The following is a 26,499-nucleotide window of genomic DNA, read 5'->3' as shown; positions in this document are numbered from 1 at the left end:
GGGTGGGTGGCGGAGCTGAGCTGTTTTGCAGCCATCATTGTGTGGAGTTCAGTTCATTTCACTAGTTTTGTATTTGTCATGAGGGGTTGTTCCTAATGTTTCTATTTTAGCGAGGTCAAAAAGAGATCCCATTAGTGGCCTACTGATTTTGCTCGATTCCTTTTCTTTTTTTTTTTACACGATTTTTCGTTATCTGCAAAGACTAAACAGAGTATTGCGACTCTGTGTTTGTTTGTAAATAGAGAATGAACCAAAGAGAACCAATTCTAAAACAGTAAATACTTGGATAACAATCAATCAAATGGAGAGAGAAGCAGGCACGACGTATTACAACGGGGGCAAAGGCCTGCGTTAACTACCCTTCACTATGTGCAAAGAGAGAGTACTCCTAATAGAAATGAGGGGGGGGCACCATTCAAAGCAGATCAGTGTGCATAAACACGAAAATGTTTTCACTTACCACGTACTTGACATTCGACAGCTTATGATATTTGCTATTAAAAAACCATTTAAATTCACTGAAAAGAAAACATAGGTTATAGACCATATATAGTTAGGAATTAGCATTTACAAAACCTTGAAAATTCACTGAAAAAACCATAGGTTATAGACCATATATAGTTAGGAATTAGCATTTAAAAAACCTTATTTTACTCACACAAAACCATTGAAATTCCATATATAGTTAGTTGCACTAACTATATATCGCACACCCGCAATCCACTGCTGATGATGTCACATATTACATCATTCATGACATGGTCAGTGACATCACTGATGACATCACTGATGACATCTCAAATGACATCACTGATGACATCACTGATGACATCTCATTTGACATCAATGACCACATCACTGATGATATCATTCATGTGACAATACAATGCATCTCCTCACATTTTAATATAACCTCTGTTTCACCCAGTGTTAAATACAGAGTATAATTTTTGAAACCATTGACACACCAATACTAGTTACTACATATGTACTCACTGATTCCTACGTCTACACACACATTCACTCATTCACCCATACAATCATTCATACATACAATCACTCATCTTTACAACACTATCATATGCACTCATACACCTATACAGACACTCACACTCTGCCACTCATCCATGGAGTTACTCACACACCTAGTCAGTCCTGTAAAGAATCAATCACACTTCCATTTTCTTGTCTATACAGTTAAACATAGAGCACCTTACATTTTCAAACATATACTAACACATACTTACCTTGTTATACAATCATTGATATAAGTACACATTGATCTGCACAGAGTCACACACCTCCCAGCCAGCCACACACACACACTCAGTCTCCCATACAAATACTTGGACAATCAATCAGTAACCCATATAGTTAATCATATAGCTACTGATCAACACATGTAGCAGTTTACAGAACAACAGACATAATGATGCACAAATTAAGACACTTTAGTCACTAACCCATGCACTCAGTGAGACACATTTAATCACTCACTCATACATTCAGTCATGCACCTACTAAATCCTTTGTCCAGACACTTATACTTCCACTCATTCTTCAATATGTAAGACACATTTTAACTTTACAGAAACATACAGTCACTGGATGTTGTCATCAGTGATGTCATCAGTGATGTCATTTGAGATGTCATCAGTGATGTCATCAGTGATGTCACTGACCATGTCATGAATGATGTAATATGTGACATCATCAGCAGTGGATTGCGGGTGTGCGATATATAGTTAGTGCAACTAACTATATATGGAATTTCAATGGTTTTGTGTGAGTAAAATAAGGTTTTTTAAATGCTAATTCCTAACTATATATGGTCTATAACCTATGGTTTTTTCAGTGAATATATATATATATATATATATATATATATATATATATATATATATATATATATATATATATATACACACACACACACATACATATACACACATACATATACACATACATATATATATACATATATATACATATACATACATATACATATACATACATATACATATATATACATATACATACATATACATATATATACATATACATACACATACATATATATACACATATACACACACATATATATATATATATATATATATATATATATATATATATATATATATATATATCCACTCTATGACACTTCACACTACTCTACCTCACTCTGCACCACACTTTATTACAATGTGCCCCACTCAACACCCTGATCCACTCCACGCCTCTCCACTTTACACCACTGCACTTTAAGCCACTCTATACCATACCACTTCACAACACTCCATAACATTTTACGCCACTCCATAACACTACTCCACGCCACTCTGACAGTGCACCCTACAGCACAACACTTTACGCCACTCCACTCTATTACAGTCCATTCTACTCCCCTCTATGACACTCCACTCTGTGCCACTCTCCTCTACGCCACTAAGTTTTAGCCATGCTGAACAGCAGCCACACTGGTGTACAACATTGCTAAAACACATTGCCAAAACAAATAGCACGCGGATAGGCAAGACCTATTGACATTTCCAATGCTTGTTTCTTGTGTTATTGCTTATGTTGGTCCTGCTGTTTAAAAGGGCACTTACCATGCAGAACCACCAACCTAACAATGTGGCTGTTTCATCATTTGCTTCAAAATAGCCTGTGTTATTATAACTCACTTACCTATCACAGGCAGGGCTGGACTGGCCATAGCAGGCACCGGGCATTTCCCCGGTGGGCCGGTTTTGTACCAGCAGGGGCCGGTTTTGTCACAAGGGGCCAGTTTTGCAGCAGTGCTGCAATATCGGCCCCCTGTAACAAAACCGGGACCAGTGCTTGTCACTAGCAGCCCCAGCCATTCACTCACGGGTCTGGTCGAGCAGCAATCTGCCACGGCTGGTTGCTGTTCCCAGTCCGGCCCTGATCATAGGAGTCATTTATCTTCTCCGTCTGTACTCGTGGGACCACTCAGCCTGGTACCTAAATTAACCATTTATAACTAAAAGGGTGTTCCCTGTTCTCTGGAGTAGGTTTGTTATTATTACTAACTGGCCTGCTGCCAACAAGATACCTAGAAACATGGGTTACAGTAAGCAAGCAAATATATGTATTTATTCAGAGGAGAAGTTCAGAGTATAACCAGGTTTTGAAAGATTTTCTGAAATGAAGGAGATGAGAAAATATTCAAGCTACCCAGTCATGATATTAAAACCGGTGAGGGCCAAGTTATGGACCCTTGAAGTCTTTTAAACTGACGTTTTTCTGACCTTTGCGCGCAGCCAAACAAGATCCTGAGTAATGTCTTACAGGGAGGAGAATACCGAGAGGGCATGCTGTGTATATTTTCTGTTATTTTTTAGCAGTCTACATAGAATCTAAAAATATCTTCAGAGACAAAGACACAGCACCCCTTAAGGCCTTTCAGAATGGTTGGGAGGGTTTTGTTGACTCCTACGCCCTTACCTAAGGGCTGTTATGAGGGAAATCGGTGGTGGTTGCACAAAAAAACTTTGCTGGGGTGAAAGTGGAACTTCACTCAACTGCCTGGGGGAACACTTTTGTTATATATTTTTTTTAATGCGTCGCTATAGCCCAGAACAATTTCAATGGTGGACAATTTTCTGAAGCTTATTCCCCTGAAACGGCATGCAATCTCTTAATATGAACAAAGAAGTTACCGTTAATCACAAAATTTGCTGTCTTTAATCTGATGACCCTGAATAAACGTCTTCGGTCTACTGCACAGCTGAAAACTACTGCACAGACACCAGGGAGGTCATCTGTGCAGCTTGTGATCAATTACAGACTAGTCCTATATGCAAGATTATTAAGCCGAAACAGATCGCATAGCTGGGGAAAGGCGACTGCAGCACGGTGCTGTTTAGCAGCTCCGTACGTCCTAGTCCAGGGTTGGCTGTACAGGACAATCTGGTAACAAAGTAGTAACTCAATAAAGGGAGGGACAGTTCAAGAATGGTGGTGGGAGTGACTAGTAGATTGTTATCCTAAGAATTAGCCTCAACAAATAGTTAGTGTGAGGGCAAGAGGAATACCATGAGGCAATAGTTCTTAAGAAGAACATAGTCAAGGCCGAAATATGTGTAGGCCTTCTATAGTTACCTGTGAATGTTTGGGAGCCAGATTCCACAAAAGACATGGTATCATCTGACACAAACCATTGGGATACAATTAGGGTATTGCCAGAGCGTGCCCTGCTATGAACTCTATGCAGTCTTTCACTCGTCCTTGTGAAGGTACCTTCAATTCATGCAGAACATACGAAGGATAACTCACTACTATTAGGATTATGTAGTCACTCGGGAAAAATATCAAGTGTTTGTTTTTGGGATGCAACCCTGGGATGTGTGATGCAGGTAAAGTGAGGTAGGAGGGAGATCTAGGAGTCAAAATACTGTACGAAGACTGAAATATGGCCTGTTGACACATCAGATAACCATAAAATCATACGTTAATTTCAGCCATTTTAGAGAAGTTACTGGAATGTCGGCTCCTACATGGATGCACACATTTAAATCTGTTCAAAACTCCCTCATCCCCCAATTATCAATGAGGCAATAGAGATCCAGTGGATTCACTTAATATTAAATTGGGGTGCTATAAATTAAAATAGGATGGAAAAGCAATTCACTCAATTTCCATGATTTCAGTGTTTAAATTGAGTTGATGTTTCCACGTGGGGCCCACTTTTTGGGAACCACATCTTATTTTTCCATCATCAAACTTTGACCCAGTACTAGAGAGAGGGGTCGAAAAATAATGGTAAAGAGAAAGATGGAAATCCAGTGACAAAAAGGAGAGAGCATGGTTGAGAAGAAACCTGCATAGATGGGATAGAGGGGCAGGGAGAGTTTAGTGGTGGGTAAAAAAACGCATGAGGTGGAATCAAAACTAGACTGCATTGGTAATCCGCAACCTAGACATTCGGCAGCAGTGCAGACAGGCTTCTGAGAAAAACTTTGGACTCAACACTTATTCTCTTACAGATTTAGTACTGTATGATTCACACTGGAAGAAATGTCCTAAACACACCACAGTTGTTTTACTCGGGCTAAACACAATTAGGAAAAGGGACAAAATGACAAGTACATGTAATGCACTAGTTTTGGTGAAGTAAGAAAGGATGAATTCATCTCGGTCCAGAGTTTAGTCACCAACACCATAGGGAGAATGCTTGAGAGCCATGATAAATGTGGGTTAATTAACTTGGTGGGTGACAGGGTAGCAAGCGGTGGTACTAGACAATTACCAAATGTATAGTTAAATGTTCCTAATTCTCATTATTGGAGTTGAAGTGTAAACTTAGGGGAACAAATCGGAGACAGAAGAATGGATACAGGATTGTCTATGGGAGCTGTGCATTTGTGAGTCTACAAAGTCCAGGAAGCTACAAAGGATATCTGTGACTTAAAGGAATGTGCTCGGCCACACTCAGGAAACAAAATAGGCATTCAGCCTTTTGAGGAACACCGAGGCAGTGTTATATGTACGCTGAAACCAGTTTACTATTAGCATTTGCTGTCAGTTCTAACTGACTTGGAGAAGAACCATGGACCGGTCCTTACTGGCCTCATCATAGTTATAGAACCATGAAATGGTCAGGATATTAAGAAAAGGTGAGTTCCACAGTGAAGAAGGAACTACATTGTTTAGTGTGCTGATGCCTAACTGCTATTATTTCACGGCCACAACAAATGCACTGTTCGAATGTGCTTGAGTTGACAAGGCTTTATAATATGCTCATCTCCATCTTCCTATCAACAAATGAATTCAGATCCAATGTGGGAGATTGGAAATAGGAGCATGCAGAGCTAGCGCCAAGACACCCTGTAGATTATTTGTACTCACTGAATGGAGTTTTACCAAATTTTCAACCATGTGTGGCCAAGCGAATATTACTCTAGCAACTGGTCACCTAAATGCATCACATCACCAATGATGCCAAGACAGTCCTCATTCAGAACTGGAGTACACAACTGATATGTAGTATGGTAGAGCCCAAGACTGATCCTAGAAATCAATACTACACCAGTGAGATCTACAGACCTGTCTTTTTCAATCAGCGAGCCCCAAGGCAGCCTACCTGGAGCAGGGTAACTAAGGTATTGGAGGAGTTGAAAAAGGTAGGCAAGGACCTCCGTACCTACCAAAGAGATACTGCCACCAAACAAAGAGAATAAATAGGTCCAAGTAGGAGCCTCTCGAGGGACGACTGGGTAAAGGTCTCCACGGACACGGTCTAGCCATGAAGGCAAGAAACATCCTACTCTAGATGAGCACCTTACCAAATAAGATGATTTAAAAAGCATTTACTGTCACAATGGTTTGGGGAGGAATTGTGATCTAGTGGCTAACATGCTAACCTGGGAACCTGGAGACTTCAATTCGAAACTCAGCTTTGGCACCAGACCAAAAAGATGTATAATTGCAAGTAAATGTTGGTGGGCCTGAAAACATCAATATGCATAATTTGAACTATAACGTGCTGCCTTTGTGTTGGAGTGGTGAAGTCTTCACCTCCAACATTGACCTACGTAACCACTTTCGCAGTTTTGATCTAATGTTTCATGTTTTTACATAGGTCATTTCTTTTAGAAATGTTTCCTTAAAAACAGTCAAATACAAATAGGGTTTTAACTTTGAAAGCTTTAGTGTGAATGAGATCTCACCTTCCATGTCTGAGTCGCTGTCTTCTAACGAGGGAATGTTAATTAGAGTTTGCTTGCTGTCCCTCAGGACGACCAGCTGAAGCTTCCCCCGGGACTTCTCGATGAGCTTCTGAGCTTCAGCTAAAGACATGTTCTCGGTGGATGTTCCATTGATCTGAAAATATCAATCACACAAATGAAAGTCAATGCCACTGCCTTGTCACAATGAAAACTGGGCACATACTGTATCAAGGAAAGAGCAGTCTTGTTATCTGGAAGCAACTCTCTACTAAGCTCTCTATACATTATTTTACATGAGGCCATGATTAAAACGCCACAAATCTGCTCTTCAAAATCAGAGGATGGACTTGCTTCCGTTCGAGGTGTTAGATGTTGCAAATGTGATGGTTCTCCTGGTGTGTGCTTGGACGACAACTTGAAGGATCACTCAGGATTCGACACTGGTATTATGACTTTGCACCTGTAAATGTAGCAGATGGTAGAACGTGCTGCTGGATGCCTTACTACTTAGTTTATTAGAACATTGGGAATGTTGGGAGCTCCACGGAAGACAATGGAGTGCTCCGGACTTCTAATGGCCAGTAAAAGCCTGGACCTGTAACATTCCAATGTTTGTTCTTCACAGCTGGTGCCGTGAACAAAGGCCTCATGGAGACCGAAGGGATTTAGATGCCCTCGAGCTCCCGGAGGCCTTTGTTTTATTTGTTAGAACATTCTGCCCTCTAGTGGTGGAATGTTCTAATAGCCTTATAGACCGCCATAGCAGGGCTATACTGGCCATTAAAGGCCCGCTCCATTGTTAAAGGCCCTCGCCTTCGGCTGGAGCGGGCCTTCAATGGCCGGTATACCCCACTACGGTGGGCTATAAGGGTATATTGTATGTTCAGGTTGTGATGGATATAGGTTAATAATTCTTTCTTGATGTGTTACAGTACAGTGCTGTGCAGTATCTCTCGGTGGGCAGTGCTCCTGTCAGCTCGCTAACCACCAACTATAGCACATACTACAGCCTCATCAATGGCTCACTAGAGACTCACTCTTCTGCTCTAGGTCCACCACCCCTGGCTTCCTTCGCAATCCCAGCGCTCATTGAACACCATGACACCCCTTCGATGAACTCCCTGTTTAACCTAATTAGAACCCTAACTGTTTGTCTGTTATTTACAATCAAAGATGCAGAGCAGAATGGGACACGAGAAATAAAAGCGATGTACGTACCAACAATTGTTGAAATATAAAGGCCGCAATTGCCGTCTCAGTCATCAAAACATGCACCCTGCCCTCGTCTCTCCGGTCCAACCAATGTGGTAGATTAAGAGCGGAGGGAGGGATTGGCGACGAGTTAACAATACCTTAACGAGGTCTTGCGTGGGAATGCGTCACTGTGCCTTTAATTTGGTCACGCTGGTAGTTGCTCGTGACGCATGCTAACCTGCCTTCTTGCTTGTTTGCCTTTCAGTCCAATATGGCGCAGTGTGAACGTAGGCTTTTCTTTACCTATGGCAGAACGGGTGGCCTGGTGAAATCAACCTGGCAAGGACGATATACATCGTTTGCTCCAGCCTTGCATCTTATTTACCTTAAAATGAGCTGCGGGTGTATTAAGAGAAAAATATACGCTTTTACTGCTGTGCTGCTCAGATTAACTATACTTCATGACAGAACTCATTCCTCAAAGCCATTCCTGCTGACTTCCCAAGAGCAGGGTTGCTGGAAGTAATCCGCCCGGCGCTCCCTCCTCCACATACTCTGAATTCTTCAGTAATGAGCTATGAACTGCAACACTCGGCACACTCGCCACTTCCAGGGAGACGCCAGGGCTGGGGTTTTCTGGCAGGGTTCATGAAGGCGCTTGCTTCGCGTGGAGGAGGAGGAGGAGAGCTGCTTTTCCCCCAAGCACCGACTGCCCTCTGGCTCTGCATCTTGGCCCGTAGTGCAGGGATGGGGGTTCGGGCCCCATTACACAGTGTCAGTCTTTATTTATTTATTTATTTATGCATTTTTATATAGCGCGGACTTTACCCGAAGGCGTCAGTGCGCTTCACATTAGGAACAGAAATGAAACATAATGAGAAACATTACAAAAGAACAGATTGCAAAAACATACGTTACTTACATAAGGTAATAGTGACAATTGTGAGCAAACAAAATACATGAGGTAGTCAAAATGGTGAGCAACCAAAAATACATGAGGTAGTCAGAAGTGCACAAGAGGAAAAGTGACAAGTGTGCAGTTATAAGAGAAAACAGAGTATAATTTGAGGTATAGTACTGCAATAAGTGCTAGACACAGGCACAAGAAAAAGCGTTACGTAGGCAAGGTGGCACTTGTGCAAGTATCAAAGGTAAAAACATGTGAGAGGTAGCAACCGTGTGTTACAAGGGCAGAGTGGTGTGTGCATGTTATAAAAGGGCACCGAACACCAGTACATGGAAAATACTGCAAAGTCTTATGTGTGCAGAGGGGCCAGATGAGGACACGTTCTACTTGTGGTTTGTAGCATCCATAGTGGCCCTCGACATTCAAGAGATGATCAAGATCACACAGCGCCTACCTGTCCAGAGTGTCCCAAGCACTAAAAATTCCAAAAATGTAGAAAAACAAAAAAGTGATGAGCGGAATGCTTGAATTAAATTCAGCCACTGGCGCATAACGCTGCATAGAGTTTTTTTGCTCAACGTGCAACTCTAGCCAGGGACCAGCCACAGTCACATCAAGACAGTCCTGTTCAAACATGAAAGGTCAGCCCGAACTGCTATGTCAAGTACTCCTCAGACAGGAACACGGGGCACTGTCAATGACTGTGATCACATTAAGTATTCCACACATAACATAACGTTAATTTGTAAAGCGCAAGTTGACCCAGAAGGGTATCTTGGCCCTGAATAACAGAGGTTTATTCCAAAGTCAATGGTACTCATTTTTATTGAAATCAGAAGGATAAAAGGCTGAGTGGACCTGCCGGGATTTGAACCTGTGACCATGAGGTCAAACACAGGCCCCTACAGTAGATGCTCTAGTCCACCAGACATTTTTCTTTCCAAAGTGAGGCGCTCCAACTGCGATGGGTATGCCCAGATGTGGGCCTCGTGCTCACTGTGCTTCAGGACTCAACCTGTGCGTCATTGATACGGCCCAACAAAATCAAAACCTGGATGGGGTAGCTTGTGTTCACGTGGGTAACCCAAGCGTAAATAGCAACAAATACCACAGTTAACTATATACGTCAGTAATTTCACCGGGTTTTCCAGGTGTAGAGACTGTGCTTACACTAAAATAAAGTGATGCACGCATCTGGTTGAGAACTATTTTTGGGTTTTCATTAACTGGCTCCTAATCTAAAGGGGGTTTGTAATAGGCTATGGGAACAAAAAAATCATAGTAACAGGCCCCAGGCAAGAACACCACAGTCTACCGCAAGTCACATATATTCTGAGACACCTTCACCCTAATTGGTGTGTAAATCTGGACCCTTTAGTTCTTATCTAATCTGGCTTATGCCACTGTTTTCTTCTGATGGTTACATCACCTGCCTCAGGACTGAAATGTCTTTACTTTCCACAGCAGTTCTGATTGGATCTCGTCACCTTGCTCTAGTGGTGTTAAAAATCCAAAAGGCATCATGTGATCCGATGTAAGGATTTACTCACCACCTACTTCCACTGAATGGTTGTAGAGGCCCTGTCTGGAAAAATAAGGATTAGCTCCTATCTGTTGGAAGAATCCAAAGTAGAGTCCACCACTTGGACAGAACATGGGGTCCCTCCTGCCCTCTATCACCCGCTAGGTTGATAGTCCTACAGTGGTGATCGGACATACATGGCCAATCCTGTTGATACATTGCTCCTGTCCATCCTCAGCACCCGACTCATGCAGCAGGTGAGGTATGGGTCCCAAGAGCTCATGTAGAATCTTTCTGCCTGCGCTTCAAATTTATTTATTTATTTTATTTATTTATTGAGCTTGTAGAGCGCGACAGCTACCCAAAAGGGTTTCCCGGCGCTAAAAGAGACAAAGAGCCACAGGACACAGAGTGCTAATGAGTTATTGATTGAATAACCAGGTCTTGATGGCCTTATGGAAACGAACGTAACTGTTCTCAGAACGGATGTCAAGAGGGAGGGAATTCCAAAGTCTGGGGCCTAGAAATGAAAAGGACCTGCCTCCCATTCTAGACAGTCTAAACTTGGGTACACAAAATAGAATTTGCGAGAAAGAACGAAGAGAACGTGCAGGAGCATAAATTTTGACAAGAGTTGTAAGTAGCTGGGAGAACTCCCAGTCTTGATTTTATGCATGTAACTCAAGGCTTTAAATTTCACTCAGCTCTCCACTTTAAGCCAGTGAAGGGCTCGGAGGCGTCCCGTGATATGCTCAGTTTTATGACAACTGCAGAGCAAGCGTGCAGCAGCATTCTGGACTAATTGGAGACGTCTCGTGACTGCCTTGATGACCCCTAGGTAAAGTATGTTACCATAATCCAACCGAGAGGTTATCAAAGCGTTTATTACGGACCTCTGGGTATCAGTTGGCAACATCCACAAAATTTTCCTCAACCATCGCAGAATAGTGAAGCAAATGGAGGCCACTTTATTGGCCTGACATTGCATAGTTAAACCGTTATCTATGATCACTCCCAGGTTGCGGACGTGCTCAGATGGAGATGGAAGGGGGCCTAACTCAGATGGCCAGTGCCTAGAACGCCAAAGGTCTTGTTTTTTCCCCAAGGACCAAGACTTCAGTCTTCCCTCCATTCAGTTTGAGCAGGTTAAGATTCATCCAACTGGATATTTCCTTGAGACCTGTCTGAAGGAGGGAGGTGGAGGCCTGGTCAGATTGTGATAGGGAGAAGACAATTTGAGAGTCGTCGGCATAAGTAAACAACGTTAGCCCTGCACGTTCCGCAATATAAGCCAACGGAGCGACATACAGATTAAAAAGGAGAGGGCTGAGAATCGAGCCCTGGGGTACCCCATAGGGCAACGAATAGATTTTGGAGGTAGTTGAATGCGAAAAGATCTGAAAAGTCCGGTTGGTCCAGAAAGATGCCAACCATTTAAGGGCTTGGCCACCAATGCCCATGGTGGCAAGGGATCTGAGGAGTATATTATGGGAGACAGTATCGAAAGCTGCACTGAGATTGAGTAATATCAGTACAGCTGTGTCTCCTCTATCTAGCAAAAACCAAAGGTTCTCAGCTACGCAAGGAGAGTAGTTTCAGTCGAGAAACCAGGGCGAAAACCTGACTGAGAAAAGTGCAGTAAATTATTGCAAGCAATAAACTGAGCCAGATTATGATGAATGTGTCTCTCCATGACTTTGGAGAAGGCTGGCAACAGGGAAATAAGACGGAAATTGGAGATGACTTTGGGGTCGGCGGTGGGCTTTTTCAGCAGGGGAGTTACCATGGCGTGCTTCCAGCAAGCTGGAACGGTGGCATTTTTTAGTGAGAGATTAAGTAATGTACAAATCATGGGATGGGAAGAGGATCCATAGGTGAACCCGATTTTACTTTGCACAAAATCTCAAGAAGAGTTTCAGGATGCAGGTCAGGCCATGACAGTAGAGGAGCATGAGTGGGGATAAAAAGGTGACTAGTATCCCCCAGGTTGGTAGCCGGCGTAAGAGAAGTACGGCCACAATTCTGGTCAGAAACGTCTCGATAAATATTTTCGATTTTTGTGGTAAAACAACTGTGCAAGATCGTCACAGTGGCTGCTAGTAAGGGGTAGAGGTTTAGCTATGGTGCGGGATGCGGCAAGATCTTTAACCAGACCATAGAGTACTTTGGATTTATGAACTGCTTCAGTTATAGGTTTAGTAACATAGTTGGCCCTAGTCAGGGCGCAAGCTTTATGGTAGCGCTTCAGATCACTTTTATAGACGAAACCTGCCAGGGGGGGTAGTCCTTTCTCCAAATACGTTCAAGTTTTTTACAGTAAGACTTATCAGCTTTTAATACTTCATTGAACCAGGGTGCCGGTGTATTATGGGTTGCCACTTTCTTATGGGAGGAAGGAAGGCAGATGTCAATAGCCTCAATAAGCCAAGAATTTATTTATAAATTCGCCGAGGGCCACCTGTCTAGTCAACTGTACCTCGAGGGTCATGGTGCCTCTTCCCCGAGAGACCGCTGGCAGTTTTTGGAAGTCCCTCAGGTGAAAGCCTCTCTACACAGCAGTGTGGAGGGAGGGAGTGTGCCTAGAAAGTAAACTGTCCTGCTCCTTCGGATTTCCGAGAGAAAAATCTTAAAGGACTTGCAGATCATTCTGTTCTAGAAACAAGGCACTACTAGTTAGGCAACCCACTCATCAAATGCGTGCAAACAAAATCACGCACCAATCATGGCTCATGCACACCTTTGGCAGCACCTTATGGCTACCTCAATTGGTTAACAAGCTCCAGTCAGGTGTAAACTCGAGACCGCTCCTCAACAAATGCTTCACAATCCTACTTAGAGGGCGAGGTCCTTGCTCAAGATGCTTTAGCAAAAGAACTATTGTGTCAGCTGTTGCTGAAGCAGGGCTGCCGTTTAGGTAACAAGAAACTGTGCTGAACTGAACTGAAGAGGGCCTACACCATCTTTCCTGCTGTAGCTCCACTGTAACTCGTTTGTCGGGACATCGGCTATGAACAAGTTACCGGTCTGATGTAGTGTCAGTGCCCCATTCAAAATAACAAACAATCAAGATCTCCAAGAAGAGTAAAAAGGAAAAGAAATGCAACATAAATAAAATGCCTCACCTTCAGAATGAGGTCACCATCATGCAAACTGCCATCTTTTGCTGCTAGGCCACTGTTCGACATTCCTTTAACGTAGATCTGACTGCCAAGCCGCAGGCCGTATTCTGTCAAAAGAGGATAAAAAGTATGAGATGGGGGAAATTCGGTCGCTCAGCTGTTTAGATCTCGCCAACCAAACAGCACAGCAATTTGGTTGCAAAAGGCCCAGTGTCGGCGTACCAAACACTTACAGTGGGATTAGAGACCATGCATCACATACTCTTGGTTGGTTTTATTGCCAATCTAATTTGCTTGCTTTTTGTTCAATGGCTTGCCTCTCCCTTTTTCTGTTTTTCCCTCTTTACCACCGTTTTGATTGGAAGGCTTCTGTCCTTCCACCACTCACATTTAGGGGACTGTTTTTTTCTTTTCCTTCAGCACTCCATCAGTGTGCATAAGTTGTCTAGTTCTCTCCTGCATGTGCGGCCTCCCTCCCTAAAATACTCACCCATGCACATGCTCAGTGTTGCGCCCTTTGTGTGCTGCTCTCACATTTGCTTATCACTCTGCCCTTGTGCTTCCTGCTACTCTCGCACTCAAGTGCTGCTCCTGCTCTGTCTCGCTTCCTCATACACTTTCTTGCTCTCTCCCTCGTGTGCTGCTTTGTCAATCATTCCCACACTGGGCTTCATTTTCATTTTATCCCTTTACCTGTTGCTCCAACACCATTGATAGGCAAATCCATTTTTGGGGAGGGGGCTTTTAGTTTTGTTTGGGAGTATCTAGCAGTTGTAGTTTGTTGCCAGGTGTTCTGCTACTTTAAAAACGTTTTCACACACTTGACATTTTTTTTTTTTTAAATTTACTGATCTAAGTGTTGTTTACCATCTCAGTTCAGCCAAGAAAAATACAACAACAAAAAAGGAAAATTGCACCAGCGCCTTTCTGCTGGCGTGCACACACATGTGGTGAAGCATGCACATGCCTACAGAAGGGTGCGACAGCAGCCATGCATCGTGTCTTATTTCTTTATCGCATTTGGGAGCCACTGCTAAGGGCTAAGGGAGACTACAGGTTCTACAGAATGCCGCCGCTCGGTTGGCTCTTATGCAGCCTAGGAGAGCGGCATCAAAAAAGGCACTTGACTCATTGCATTGGCTCCCAGTCAAGAAAAGTGTTGTTCAAAACGCTTCTCATATGTCACCGTATTCCCCATAATGTGGGTCTGGCCTATCTAAGAGACCTAGTCACCAAGTATGTTCCTAGCAGGTCTCTTAGATCCAGCGGGACGGGGCAGCTGGTAATTCCCAAGGTGAAGGAGGCCAAAATGGGAGGCCGTTGCTTCCGGGTTCTGGCTGCTCAGAATTGGAATAGACTGCCTATCCAACTGAGGCTTGAATGCTCTGAAACTAAATTCAGAAAGATGCTGAAAACCCACCTTTTCTCTGCTTAGCGCAAGGTGAACTGAGGCTTGAATGCTCTGAAACTAAATTCAGAAAGATGCTGAAAACCCACCTTTTCTCTGCTTAGCGCAAGGTGAACTGAGGCTTGAATGCTCTGAAACTAAATTCAGAAAGATGCTGAAAACCCACCTTTTCTCTGCTTAGCGCAAGGTAGTCCTCTGCTTTGGCAATGTGTCTCCTCCCTCTCACCTAAAGCGGGGACACGCCGAGATGGCTTAACCATGCGCTTTATAAATTTTATTATTATTATTATGTAGTGTGCAGCATGGACAAAGAGCATTTTGCAAAACGTTAATGCTGCACTGAATCGGCGAGGAGCATTGGCAAAATCAAGGGTTTCAAAAAGTAAGACCTAGTAGGTTTGACAGTGCTTTTTTTTTTACATCTTTCTTGCAACAACATTTTGACAAAGGCGCTGTGAAATCTCCCAGTCCAAGAAACTCTGAAATATAGTACGCTAAGAGAATTCAGCAAGTCACAAAACTACAGTGGCAAATCTCTGCAAGCCAGCTAAAACCATTACATCATGCTTTGTAGTCAGGCCCAAGGTAAAACGGTTGTACTGAACATGTATGCATCAGATGAAAAATTCTAACGCACAGCTGCATCATACGCATGACCTCTAGCCGCAGCCGTGCTGCTGGAATGCTAACCTGAAGTTTACGTGTGGAATTCTACCAGGTCACAAATGAGCCATAACGAATTCACGTCACAGTGCACGTTCCATTTCGCGCTTTTATTCCAGAGTCGCCAGGAAGAAAAGGACAGGATTCAATATTCTGTGCTCTACTGAAACCACGAAGCTCATACATGTACAGTAACAGGTGAGTGCAAACGCAGGGGTTTAGACAAGAAATCAATTAAGCTACTACAAAAGCAAAACACATGAAACCGGGGTTAAAAGGAGGCAAGTGTGCCAGACAGGTGACATACTTGCACTGTTACTGCTTAACATATGCGGCCGTACCTTTTCATCTGCTAAACGGCGGGACGTGCAACGGGGGTATACCTTAACAACCTTAGGAGATTAAACACCACTTTTTGTGAATTGTGTTCCCTAATTGTGGCTCGTAATATCACAGCGTGTCGGTGAGATGCGGGATTCCAGCTCATACATTCCTACACTGCACACAGAATGAGACTTTGCTATTTTGCTTCTCTCAGGATGTAATGATGGAGGGAGGCGGATGAAGGTAAATTGTAGATATATTTATTGAGAGCAAGCAGGACAGTCCTTCCCAGTCCAGTACAGTCTTCAACAGTCATCCACAACATTCTGGAGTGTGGATGTGGTGCATCATCAGGAGCTATGGTAACCAGATGATGCACCACGAGCACAACACCACATCTCCCTTCTTTACAACAAGAGAAAACAAAAGGACTTTAATTCCTATAATAGTACATATGTGAAATATCATAACGGAGAGATAATGCAAGTAGCACAATGACAATATCATAGTAAGGAAGAATACAAGTTGCCAATTAATACTGCAAAATAACAGATCTATAAATACAACCTAGAAATGAGATAAAAGGGAAAGGTTACTATTACTACTATACCTCACCCCCCCTCCTTTCCCGTATTAACAAAGGAGAAAAAAAACAAGTACAGACATAATCATTACATAACTCCTGAACCGAGCAGGAATCTTGATTTGCCTCCCAGTGCGTGAGGTGTGCTGTGCAACAGGAGGAGACAACTGAGAAGAAGATAGTTCACGTAGCTGTGGAGAGGATGTTGACATACCACTACACGAAGCCCTAACGACTCCACTCTCAGTGTTACTACCTTGCAAGACATCATCCCATAACCATTCAAAGGAAGAAGTAAGACCAGTGTCATTACTGGAACAAGAGAAATTCCCTTTGCATTTCGCCAGCCTATTGTGATGCCAAACTTGGTTGTCACTTAACCTGGCAGACTTTGAAAACAACTCCAAAACCTGCAAAGGATCAGAAAATTTGCTTTGACCTTTCTTGACCTTAGTGTCAAGTTTAATTCTGACCCAATCCCCTACACTGAGTTCTGCTTCTCTAATGGCATTCTTCTTACCAAAGTCACTAATGTGTGAACCTTGAATCTTCCTTAGTCTTGAACGTACCAAAGCAGGAGACCATTTCTCACAAATTTTCTTGCAATTCCAGGTAACATTATCTTTAGTAAAAGGCTCCCTACCTCTAAGGATTCTGAAAGGGCTATAATTGGTACTGGTGGGGGTGATTCTGTAAGCCCAAATGGTTTCTAGCAATTCTTTTTCCCAATCTTTATTAGCACGTATGGAGGCCTGGATACTCCCCATAATTACTCTGTTGAACCTCTCAACAATGCCGTTACCCGCAGGATGGTAAACAGGTGTCTTTTTGGGGGTTATACCATTTCTACTCAAGAATTTCAAAAAAAATTCAGACCTAAACTGTGGACCATTATCAGTTAAAATGTTTCTCGGTATACCTTCTTGTAGAAATAACTTACGGAGAAAAGCAACAACTACCTTAGAGTCAAAATTATCAGATATTTCAATTTCAGGCCACCTAGAGTAATTATCAATTACAACTAGAATATGTTTAGTGTTGCCATCGAAATTCTCAACCGGACCCAACCAATCATGCTTAAATCTTCCCATGGATACATAGGAATATGTCTAAATCCAAGAGTGGGTTTAAATACACGCAAGGACTTATCCGCATTTGCACAAGTATCACATTTTTGGATAAACCTCTCAACCTCCTTATCCAATCCAGGCCACCAGTACGATAATTTTACTCTAGACTTTAATTTCATGATGCCTAGATGGCCTTCATGATTAATGGATAAAATCTTATTCCTCAAGGAACAAGGGACAATAACTCTTTCACCTCTGCACAAATGTTCAGCATCATCTATACATAGTTCATCTCTGACTTCCCAAAATGGCCTGAGTTCCTCCCTCAATTTTGATTTTCCAGGCCAACCCTTGGTAACAAAATTGCGAACAGAGTTCAAGATCTCATCCTTAGCACAGGACGACTCCCAGTCTTCCTTAGAAATGGCCACTAACCGTTGGAGACAGTCTTCATGGATAACAGCAACTTCATTAGACTCAAAAGAATCATAAGAGTCATCACAATTTGGTAAGGGTGAACGACTTAATTAATCAGCAACCATGTTCTTTTTGCCCGGAATATATTCAACATCATACACATATCCCATTAACTTAAGACTCATCCGTGCAAGTCTTGGAGTGGCCTTCAACATTCCATCAGATGTCAGGATTTTTAATAGGGGTTTGTGATCGGTCCGTAGTGTGAACCTGGTGCCCCAGATAAACTGTCTAAACTTCCCGATGCCCCACACCACAGCTAGCATCTCTTTCTCTATAACTGAGAACTTCCCTTCAAGAGCGGTTATGGACCTAGAGGCAAAAGCAATTGTAACTTCAAGCCCATCTCTATTAGATTGTGAGAAGACAGCCCCCAATCCCTTACCACTCGCATCGGTAGTGACAATATTGTGCAATGTGTGATTAAATGCCTGGAGAGGAAATGCATTAACAATTTCTTTCCTAATGTTGTCAAAATCGTTTTGTAAAATGTCGTTCCAGACAAACTCCGTTCTCAATTTAAGTAATTGCCTGAGATTAAAAGTTTTGTCAGCAAAACCCTTCACAAATTTTGAGTAAAACTCAACCATCCCAAGAAATGATCTAAGATCATCCTTGCAGCAGGGAACAGGTGCATTTTCAATCGCCTCAACTAATTTCTTTTTTGGAAAGATACCTTTTTCACCCACCTCATGTCCTAAATAGGTTAAAGAGTTCATACCAAATTTACATTTCTTTGGCTCAGCTGTCAACCCATTACATTCAAGTGTTTTTAAAACAGAAAACAATCTCTTGTCATGGTCAATCTTGGATTTGCCCATCACCAGTATGTCATCTTGGAAGTAGGTCACGAACTCCATGCTCTTGAACAACCTGTGCATAAGGCGCTGAAAAACGGCTGCTGCCGAAGCCAGTCCAAACGGCATTCTTATAAACTGATAACATCCAAAGGGAGTTATGAATGCCGTACGTTTTCTACTAGACTCGTGCAGGGGAATTTGATGGTAGGCTGATACCAAATCTATAGAAGAAAACCATTTTACACCGTAGCTTTGTGCCAAAACTTCATCAATCCTGGGAAGAGGAAATTTATCGATTACAATGTTTTTATTTAAGTCTCTTAAATCTATGCATAAGCGTAGACGGCCGTCAGGTTTCCTTGCGACGACCAATGGTGCCAACCATTCAGAGCTTTCTATTGGCTCAATAACTCCCTTCCTCTCTAAAGTGTCCAAATCTTTCATGACATCATTCCTGATACTTAGAGGAATATTCCTTGCTTTATGGCACACTGGTTTGGCACCATCTTTCAAAATAATCTTATGGGCAAAGTCAATAAGTTTACCAATTTCTCCTGAAAAAACTTTTGGAAATTGTAGGATTACCCTGTCTAAGAATTCTTTGTTGTCTTCATCAAGAATTAAGACTTGAATGTCATTTCTTGCATCTAAGATAATGCCTAGTGCACCTTGATCAATCCATCCAAGAATGGATGGCCCCATTTCAGCAACATATAATTTGCCCAAACATTTTCGCCCTTGAAATTCAAAAATCTCTTCAACAAACCCCACCATGGGAATTTTTTCACCAGTGAATGTAACAGGCCTGATATCAGGTGGAAGTAATTCCTTTTTTAAAACATGTGCAAATGAGTTTCTCCATATATCACGTTTGATGATAGTATAGGGAGAGCCAGAATCAGGTACAATGCTAATTAAAACACCCCCAATTAGGATGTCACAAGTAGGTTTCTTAGATTTACACTTCATGTTCAAAACAGCCTGGTCATCTTCACAAAAGTCAAGGATGCAAAAGATGCTATCATCACTAGATGCATCGTAGTTTTCTGTAATTGGTTCATTAGAATCATCAATGTATTTTACTACTCTTTTCTCTTTACCAGTTTTAAACTTACATACTTTAGAGAAATGTCCCACTTTATTACAGAAGTTACATTTTGATTTCACAGCTGGGCATTTAGGATCATTGGCATAATGTCAGTTAAAACCACATCTAAAACAACTGGGAATGCTTTCTTTCTTATAAGATGGACCAGGGTTAGCATCTTTTTTATATGAGGATGATTTATTACTATTCTTTTTTTTTTGTAGTTGTTAGTTACTTTACCTACAGTTGCACTCTCATCTTTCTCATTGTCTTTGAGGGCGACTTTGGCACACCTCTTGGACATTTCTGCCTTTCTAACCATCGCGAAAATTTCATTAAGTGGAGAATCTCCACAAGTCCAGAGTTTCTCTTGAATAGACGTGTTATTGCAATGCATGACCAATTGGTCTCTAACAAAACTATCATGAAGGTTACTAAATTCACAGTTAATAGCCAATTTCTTTAGACTAGAAACATACTCCTCAACAGATTCTGACCACCCTTGTTTTCTCCTGAAAAACTCATACCTGCTTATCCCTACACAAACTGGAGGATGGTAATGTGTGTCTAAGTCCTCCAGAGCATCTAGGAATACAGTGTTATCATCAGACCTAACCTTTTTTTCCATCTGGTTGTAAATTCTATTGCCCTCTGGACCCAGGCTATGTAAAAGCATTTTCTTTTTCCTTTTCTGAGAAAAAGCTTCATCCTGTTCCTCTTCTAGTGCCTCTATATAATTTAAAAAATAAACTTTCCAGTCTGACCACTTAATTGAGGGTTCTCCAGGTCGTGGTAAGAATGGGACAGGGGTATTTAACCCACCTTGGATGCCATTAATAAATTAAGTGAAGAGAAGGTAACCTGAAAGAAAACAATTGTTAATAATAAAATACAATTATTGATGCTATACTCTTAAGAACAGAATAACCCTCAAAGTGTACAAATCACCGAGGTCCTCAAGGAGTATGCAGAATGGTGTGCATATCACCGTTAACTACTTCACCAGAAAATGTATATGTAGTTCAGCACGAGGCTTAGGAAAGTACCTTAATCGTTTTAAACTGAAAACGAGTGGTTTTCAAAATTCCGGAGGGTTCATAGGAGCGGAATTAATCACGAAGAGTTAGCAGCTCGTAAGTGGAGCTGATTTGTTTACGAAATGGCGGCACGTTGCGTGACCTTTGGCACGTGATGACATCAGAGGTGGCGTGAGTTCAATGCGTGATGCGCGATGCGTTGTCACAAGGCTGATCGATGGAGGATGTAGACTCCACAATGGAATGCGTCTCCAGCTGCAGAACGCCTGACAATTTCAAAGGATGACAAGGTAATTAACGGTACCTTAATTCAAGAATTGAAAAGCGCTGTAGTTTTCAGCCAAATTGAAGCGCATACGACCTCAAAACATGTCAAGCTCAGTACAGCAAACGCACACACGCCAGACGAGTTTCTCTGAATCAACCGTCGTCAGCTTTCCTGCTCGAAGGAATTAAAATGTCAGAGGTTCCTCAATAAAAACGTTAGTTACAGTGGCACTCACGGTACATCCAAGTTTGAGCGAGGATCTTTATCTTCTGGGTTTCGAAATCCTCCAGTATTTAAAATCAGGGAAGGAATAAAAAGAAATGAAGATTGAAGAAAGAGAAAAAAATCTTTGCGTAGGTTCTCAATCTTCCTTCCTGCTTGCTGGTTAACTGTAAATCCCATCTTCTGTCGCCATAATGTAATAATGGAGGGAGGCGGATGAAGGTAAATTGTAGATATATTTATTGAGAGCAAGCAGGACAGTCCTTCCCAGTCCAGTACAGTCTTCAACAGTCATCCACAACATTCTGGAGTGTGGATGTGGTGCATCATCAGGAGCTATGGTAACCAGATGATGCACCACGAGCACAACACCACACAGGACTGCAGTCTAGAATTTCCCCATGAACATATTAAAAGAGGACGACTAGTTTGCCTACCTGATGCTTAACGTTTGTGTGCTCATCAGTCCCTTCATCTTACTGCAGTACTTGGTCAATTCGGCAAACTTTAGGCAGATTTACTGCATCATGTCTCACTCCATTCCTGATGCTTCTGCAACCATTCCGCTCACCCCTTGTGTCTTACTTGTCAACCAGACTGGAAGATCAGATACTGGGATCACGTACTGGGAAGCACAGTGCAATAGCGCCAAGCCACAACGCTACCCGTAACCGCCAAACTTTAGGCCCTGCATGCATACATACAGATTCAATTGACAGAGTAACTATTTCCATAGATAGTAATCGATATCGCTTATGTAGCCAAAACTTCCACTACTGAAAGATAACTGTTTAAATAACCTAAAGTTATGATTTTCAAATTCACAACTCCTAAAAAGTCCTTGTAAACAATGAAATTGGAGCCTACGGAAACAGCAGTTCTGTCCTGTTCAGCTCATTATATAATCAGGATTACAATTAATAGAATGCAGAGAAAAAATCCTGACTGGCTAAGTTTCTCACCCATGTACCTAGAAAACTTGACAACGTCATTAATGTTAACACCCAAGTCGAGACCTATTATTTACTAATAATTATGAACTGCTTATAGTTAGCAAATAACATTTCAAAACAAAACTCAAATTCACTGAAAAAAGACAAAAGGTTACAGGGACGTTATAGTTAGGTTCAGAATTCGCTCATCCAAAACCATTGAAATTCAGCCGTTATAGTTACCTGAGCTAACTAACCTACACTCACAAAATAACGCCTTATGACATCACATATTACATCACTCATGACATGGTCAGTGACATCAATGATGACATCTCAAATGACATCAGGGTTGGGTGCAGGGCTTAACTGAAAGTGAAACAGTGTAGGCAGCCCCTGCTGAGCATAGCCAATGGCCATGCACAGCTGGGTTAGCCCCCCATGTCAAGTTGGCCACCTACTTGAGGTTGGGTGCTGGGCCTAGCTGATGATGTGGGTTGGAAATAAATGTTAGGAGAAGGAACAGATGGATGTTGTATGATGGAAAACTCAAATAGTCAGAAGTTGAAGGAACAGAAACAGAGGTTACAGTGAAGTTATGGCAAGCTTTGGTTATACTTTACAATAAGTAAAAAAAAAAACTCAGCTATTCACTGGAAAACAACAGTTAAAGTGTTTCTATGGTAAACAAATAAAACCTAAAAAATAAATTCTCCAGTTAGATTAACTATAACTCGAGCTCCCATCATGCACTGCTTATGAGCTTAAATATGACTCTCAGGACGATAAATGACATCACTGATGTCAGTATACACAGGTACAAACAATCTCAATTTGGTCATGTGCACTGGGGTTTAGTTGCAGTGTCAGACCTCAAAGGGAGCGAACAACCCACACTCTGCATAACCTTCTGCTGTGTGCTACAGGGGGTTGGCCTCACAGCCTGGTGTATAGCCAGGCCCAGAACCCTACCAATAAGAGGTGGCAAACCTCTACCACAGAATGCTTTTAAATAAGTGCACTTGGGGTGGCCATATGGCCTGACGTATGGCCAGCTCATGCACCGACTGTCCGTGCTGTGCACAATCTTTGACTGCGTGTAGTGGTCATTGGCCTGCATGAAAATGTTTTGTGTAACCAACCACTGCAATACATGGCCTTCAGCCATTAACACACGTGGATAGCCATACAGCCTGACCTTTGGCCCGGCCCCGTACCCACCCTTTCAAAGACAGGCAGCCATCCACCACAGCGTATGGCTTCTCTCCATGTGCAACAGGGATTAGTAACAAAGTCTGACTGTATGGCAGGCGCTATGCCCATTCCTCCGCAGACCTGCTGCATACGCCCATAGGTCCCCTTTTCTTTTTTAACTTTATGGTTGACAGTAACATCAATAGCACCATCAAAGATAAATTCATCAATTAGGTCAGCAGTGATGTCATATGCAAGATCATGGGGTTATGGTTAGTTTACCCAATAATGAATTTCATGTTTTTTTCAGCGTATATATGAAATTATGGCAGAATAAAAGCAGCATTTGATAATGCAAGGAACTCGAATTAGGGATATCCATTAATCTTCCCTATCAGGAAGCATGTAGAAATACTGTCCAGAGTTATTGATCACAGCTTTGTATGGTGTATTTATATGGAAATGGTTTAAAGTGGCTATAAGGCGGTACACAAAGCAGTATAAAAATAATGCAAATTGTTGAATAAATGTGTACATCACAAGTTTATAAGGTGGTATTGCCATTGCATGAAGGTTTTTAAAATGGGATATTTAGCTAGATTTACAATTGGCTATTCTTAGTTATCAGATGTGTTTTTAGGTAACTGTGACCTCTGTTTTGTATGACACTATAATATATTTTTATAAAACAAACACAGATAATTCCACTATGAATTATTAATCTCTTTATGATCCGGGCAGTTCACCAATTATTTCATAATAGGGGTGTTGTGACACCAGTGAAAACACACTTCCAGAAGAAGCTATACTCATCAGTTGGTTGGCCTATTAATAGGCAAAGCACACCCGTCAATTTTAAGAAAAGCAGCTTAAGTCAGTATTTATTCACCGACAACTGCACTTTCTGGTGAACAACATGGTCTTTGTAAACACCGCTACATTTTTGCTAATGGCAAGGCACCTAATTTACTGACTGCTTGAAACAGTGCTTAGCCACTGGCTTTTAATATTACTGTTTCCTGTACGTCAGAAAAAATAAGGGTATTTGAATTGTAATAGTCATATTTTAAAAGAAGAGATTTCCCTTTACTGCTCTAAGTTTTACAGCCAAGCGGAGGGATGTTCAGAGTTGCTCATAATCGGGGATGGGGGGTACTAGGATAATAGATAAAGATGAGGGGCTAAATCAGAGACCCAGACTGTAGCTTTGCGACGTGTGTTGACCATTCTCTGGGAAAATGTTCTCAGCGAAAGTAATAAGGGTAGCAGCAGTTCTTAAGTAATTCGCTGTTGCTATATACTAACCCATATGGTTTATTCAGCCTCTTATCCTTGTAACCTAGATAAAAAAGTGCTGCTGAGCTCTATAATAATGCCTGTATGAATGAAGGCAAGTACGCAATGACATTTGTGTGTCAGTTCATACTGCTCCTGTTTGCAATGCCACAAGTCTTGGTTATGCAGGCATGGTGGGTAGAAATACAAGGTCCTTTAGTATAGGCAAACTTGATCAGATTTCTTTAGTCCTTCTGAATAGACTAGCGACAACTAAGAGGAAGCCATTAGGAAGCTATTCAGTCGTGCTAGCGTTTGAGCAAAGATGCTGGTGAGTAGTAGCTTTTTATCTGTATCCAGGAGGGAGAAGACCAACGGTGGGATTGTCAAGCGGACAGTAGAGAAATAGGACTTCACCCGTCCATCAATGTGATGGAAGTAGGATCCAATCTGGTAGGTTAAATGAAAGTTTATTTATTTTCAAGTAGTGAGGAATAAAAGGAGACAGCAATTGTCACAACCTTCCTCCGCACAAGCTACATCAACTGTCATTTCTCAACAACATTCCCACAAGCTCTACTCACGAGTGTTTCACAACAGAACCCTCATGAGTAGAACTCAAACACAACACACCGCCCCACTCTCCAAACAAAAGCCTTTTAAATTCATATACAATTAAAAACACGAAAACCTTAAATTGCATACATAAATGAATACACAACTGTATACCTAAATAAGTACAGACTATAATCCTGAAACTAGAACGGCCTCAACATAAATTACTACAAGGTATAATCTTGAAACTTGGCTGGCATCGACTAAACCCTGTATGATCTTCATCGACTGAAAAAACCAGAATGAGCAAAACCAATACTAGAAAAAAAAAACCAATATATATATATATATATATATATATATATATATATATATATATATATATATATATATATATATATATAAACACCCTCCTCCTGTTTCCACTTAGATTCAAGAAATTTAAAACCCAGCAACACCTTAGCACACTCACTACTCACTTTTACAAGGGTGGAATCATCTTGGAAGATTAAAACACCAGGATTCCATTCAGAACATCTTCAATCACCCTTTGAATGGTAGCCGCTGCTGAAGCTAATCCAAATGGTACTCTTCAACATTAAAAACCACCATCCAAGGTAACAAAAGCGGCGAGATGCTCGGATTCTTTACGAAGAACAAGCCGGTGATACAGAGAGCGTATATCAAGTTTTGGAACTACGGAAGCCCCAGTTAAGGACATAATCAATGAATGAACCTTTGGAAGCAGATTCCCATCAATCCATATGGCCTTGTTCAAACTTCGCAAATCTATACACATTCTCAACTCATTGGCTTTCTTACGGGCTACCACGATGGGCGATAGCCCCATAGAGGAATCAACTAGCTCAATAACGCCCTCTTAACACAAACTCTTCAAAAGCTCAGTTAACTCCTTCCGAATACTCAACAGAAGACTAAATAACTTATGCATGACTGGCAGACTCTTTTCCTTTAACTTGATCATGATGCTCAAAATTGCTCACCATTCCAAGTTCTTCTATTAATCTAAAATTTCTCAAATGCTCACAGGAGAACCCTCCTACTCACTTATACTCCGAAAATGGGGGTAAAATACAGGTCTCACTTGGTGCCCTCGACAATCTTGAGGATGCCATCCTAAAATATCTGGCCCTGCAACTCATACAT

The 26,499-nt window shown here is 41.8% G+C and overlaps 1 protein-coding gene across 2 annotated transcripts in view; it reads right to left on the bottom strand.

The window, feature by feature from the left end:
* Positions 1-26,499, bottom strand: part of LOC144818377 (tight junction protein 2-like) — a 290,321-nt gene that overhangs the window by 23,425 nt on the left and 240,397 nt on the right. For both annotated transcript variants that reach the window (XM_078675737.1, XM_078675738.1), the window contains exons 6-7: positions 13,441-13,544; positions 6,696-6,849 (exon numbers count right to left, since the gene is read on the bottom strand). In XM_078675737.1, coding sequence (XP_078531863.1) covers positions 6,696-6,849; positions 13,441-13,544 — 258 coding nt within the window. The remainder of the gene's footprint in view (positions 1-6,695; positions 6,850-13,440; positions 13,545-26,499) is intronic.

Source organism: Lissotriton helveticus, chromosome 2_1, assembly GCF_964261635.1.
Source record: "Lissotriton helveticus chromosome 2_1, aLisHel1.1, whole genome shotgun sequence".
Lineage (NCBI taxonomy): Eukaryota > Metazoa > Chordata > Amphibia > Caudata > Salamandridae > Lissotriton > Lissotriton helveticus.
Note: the sequence above shows the minus strand (reverse complement) of the source record. Positions and strands in the feature narration are given on the sequence as shown.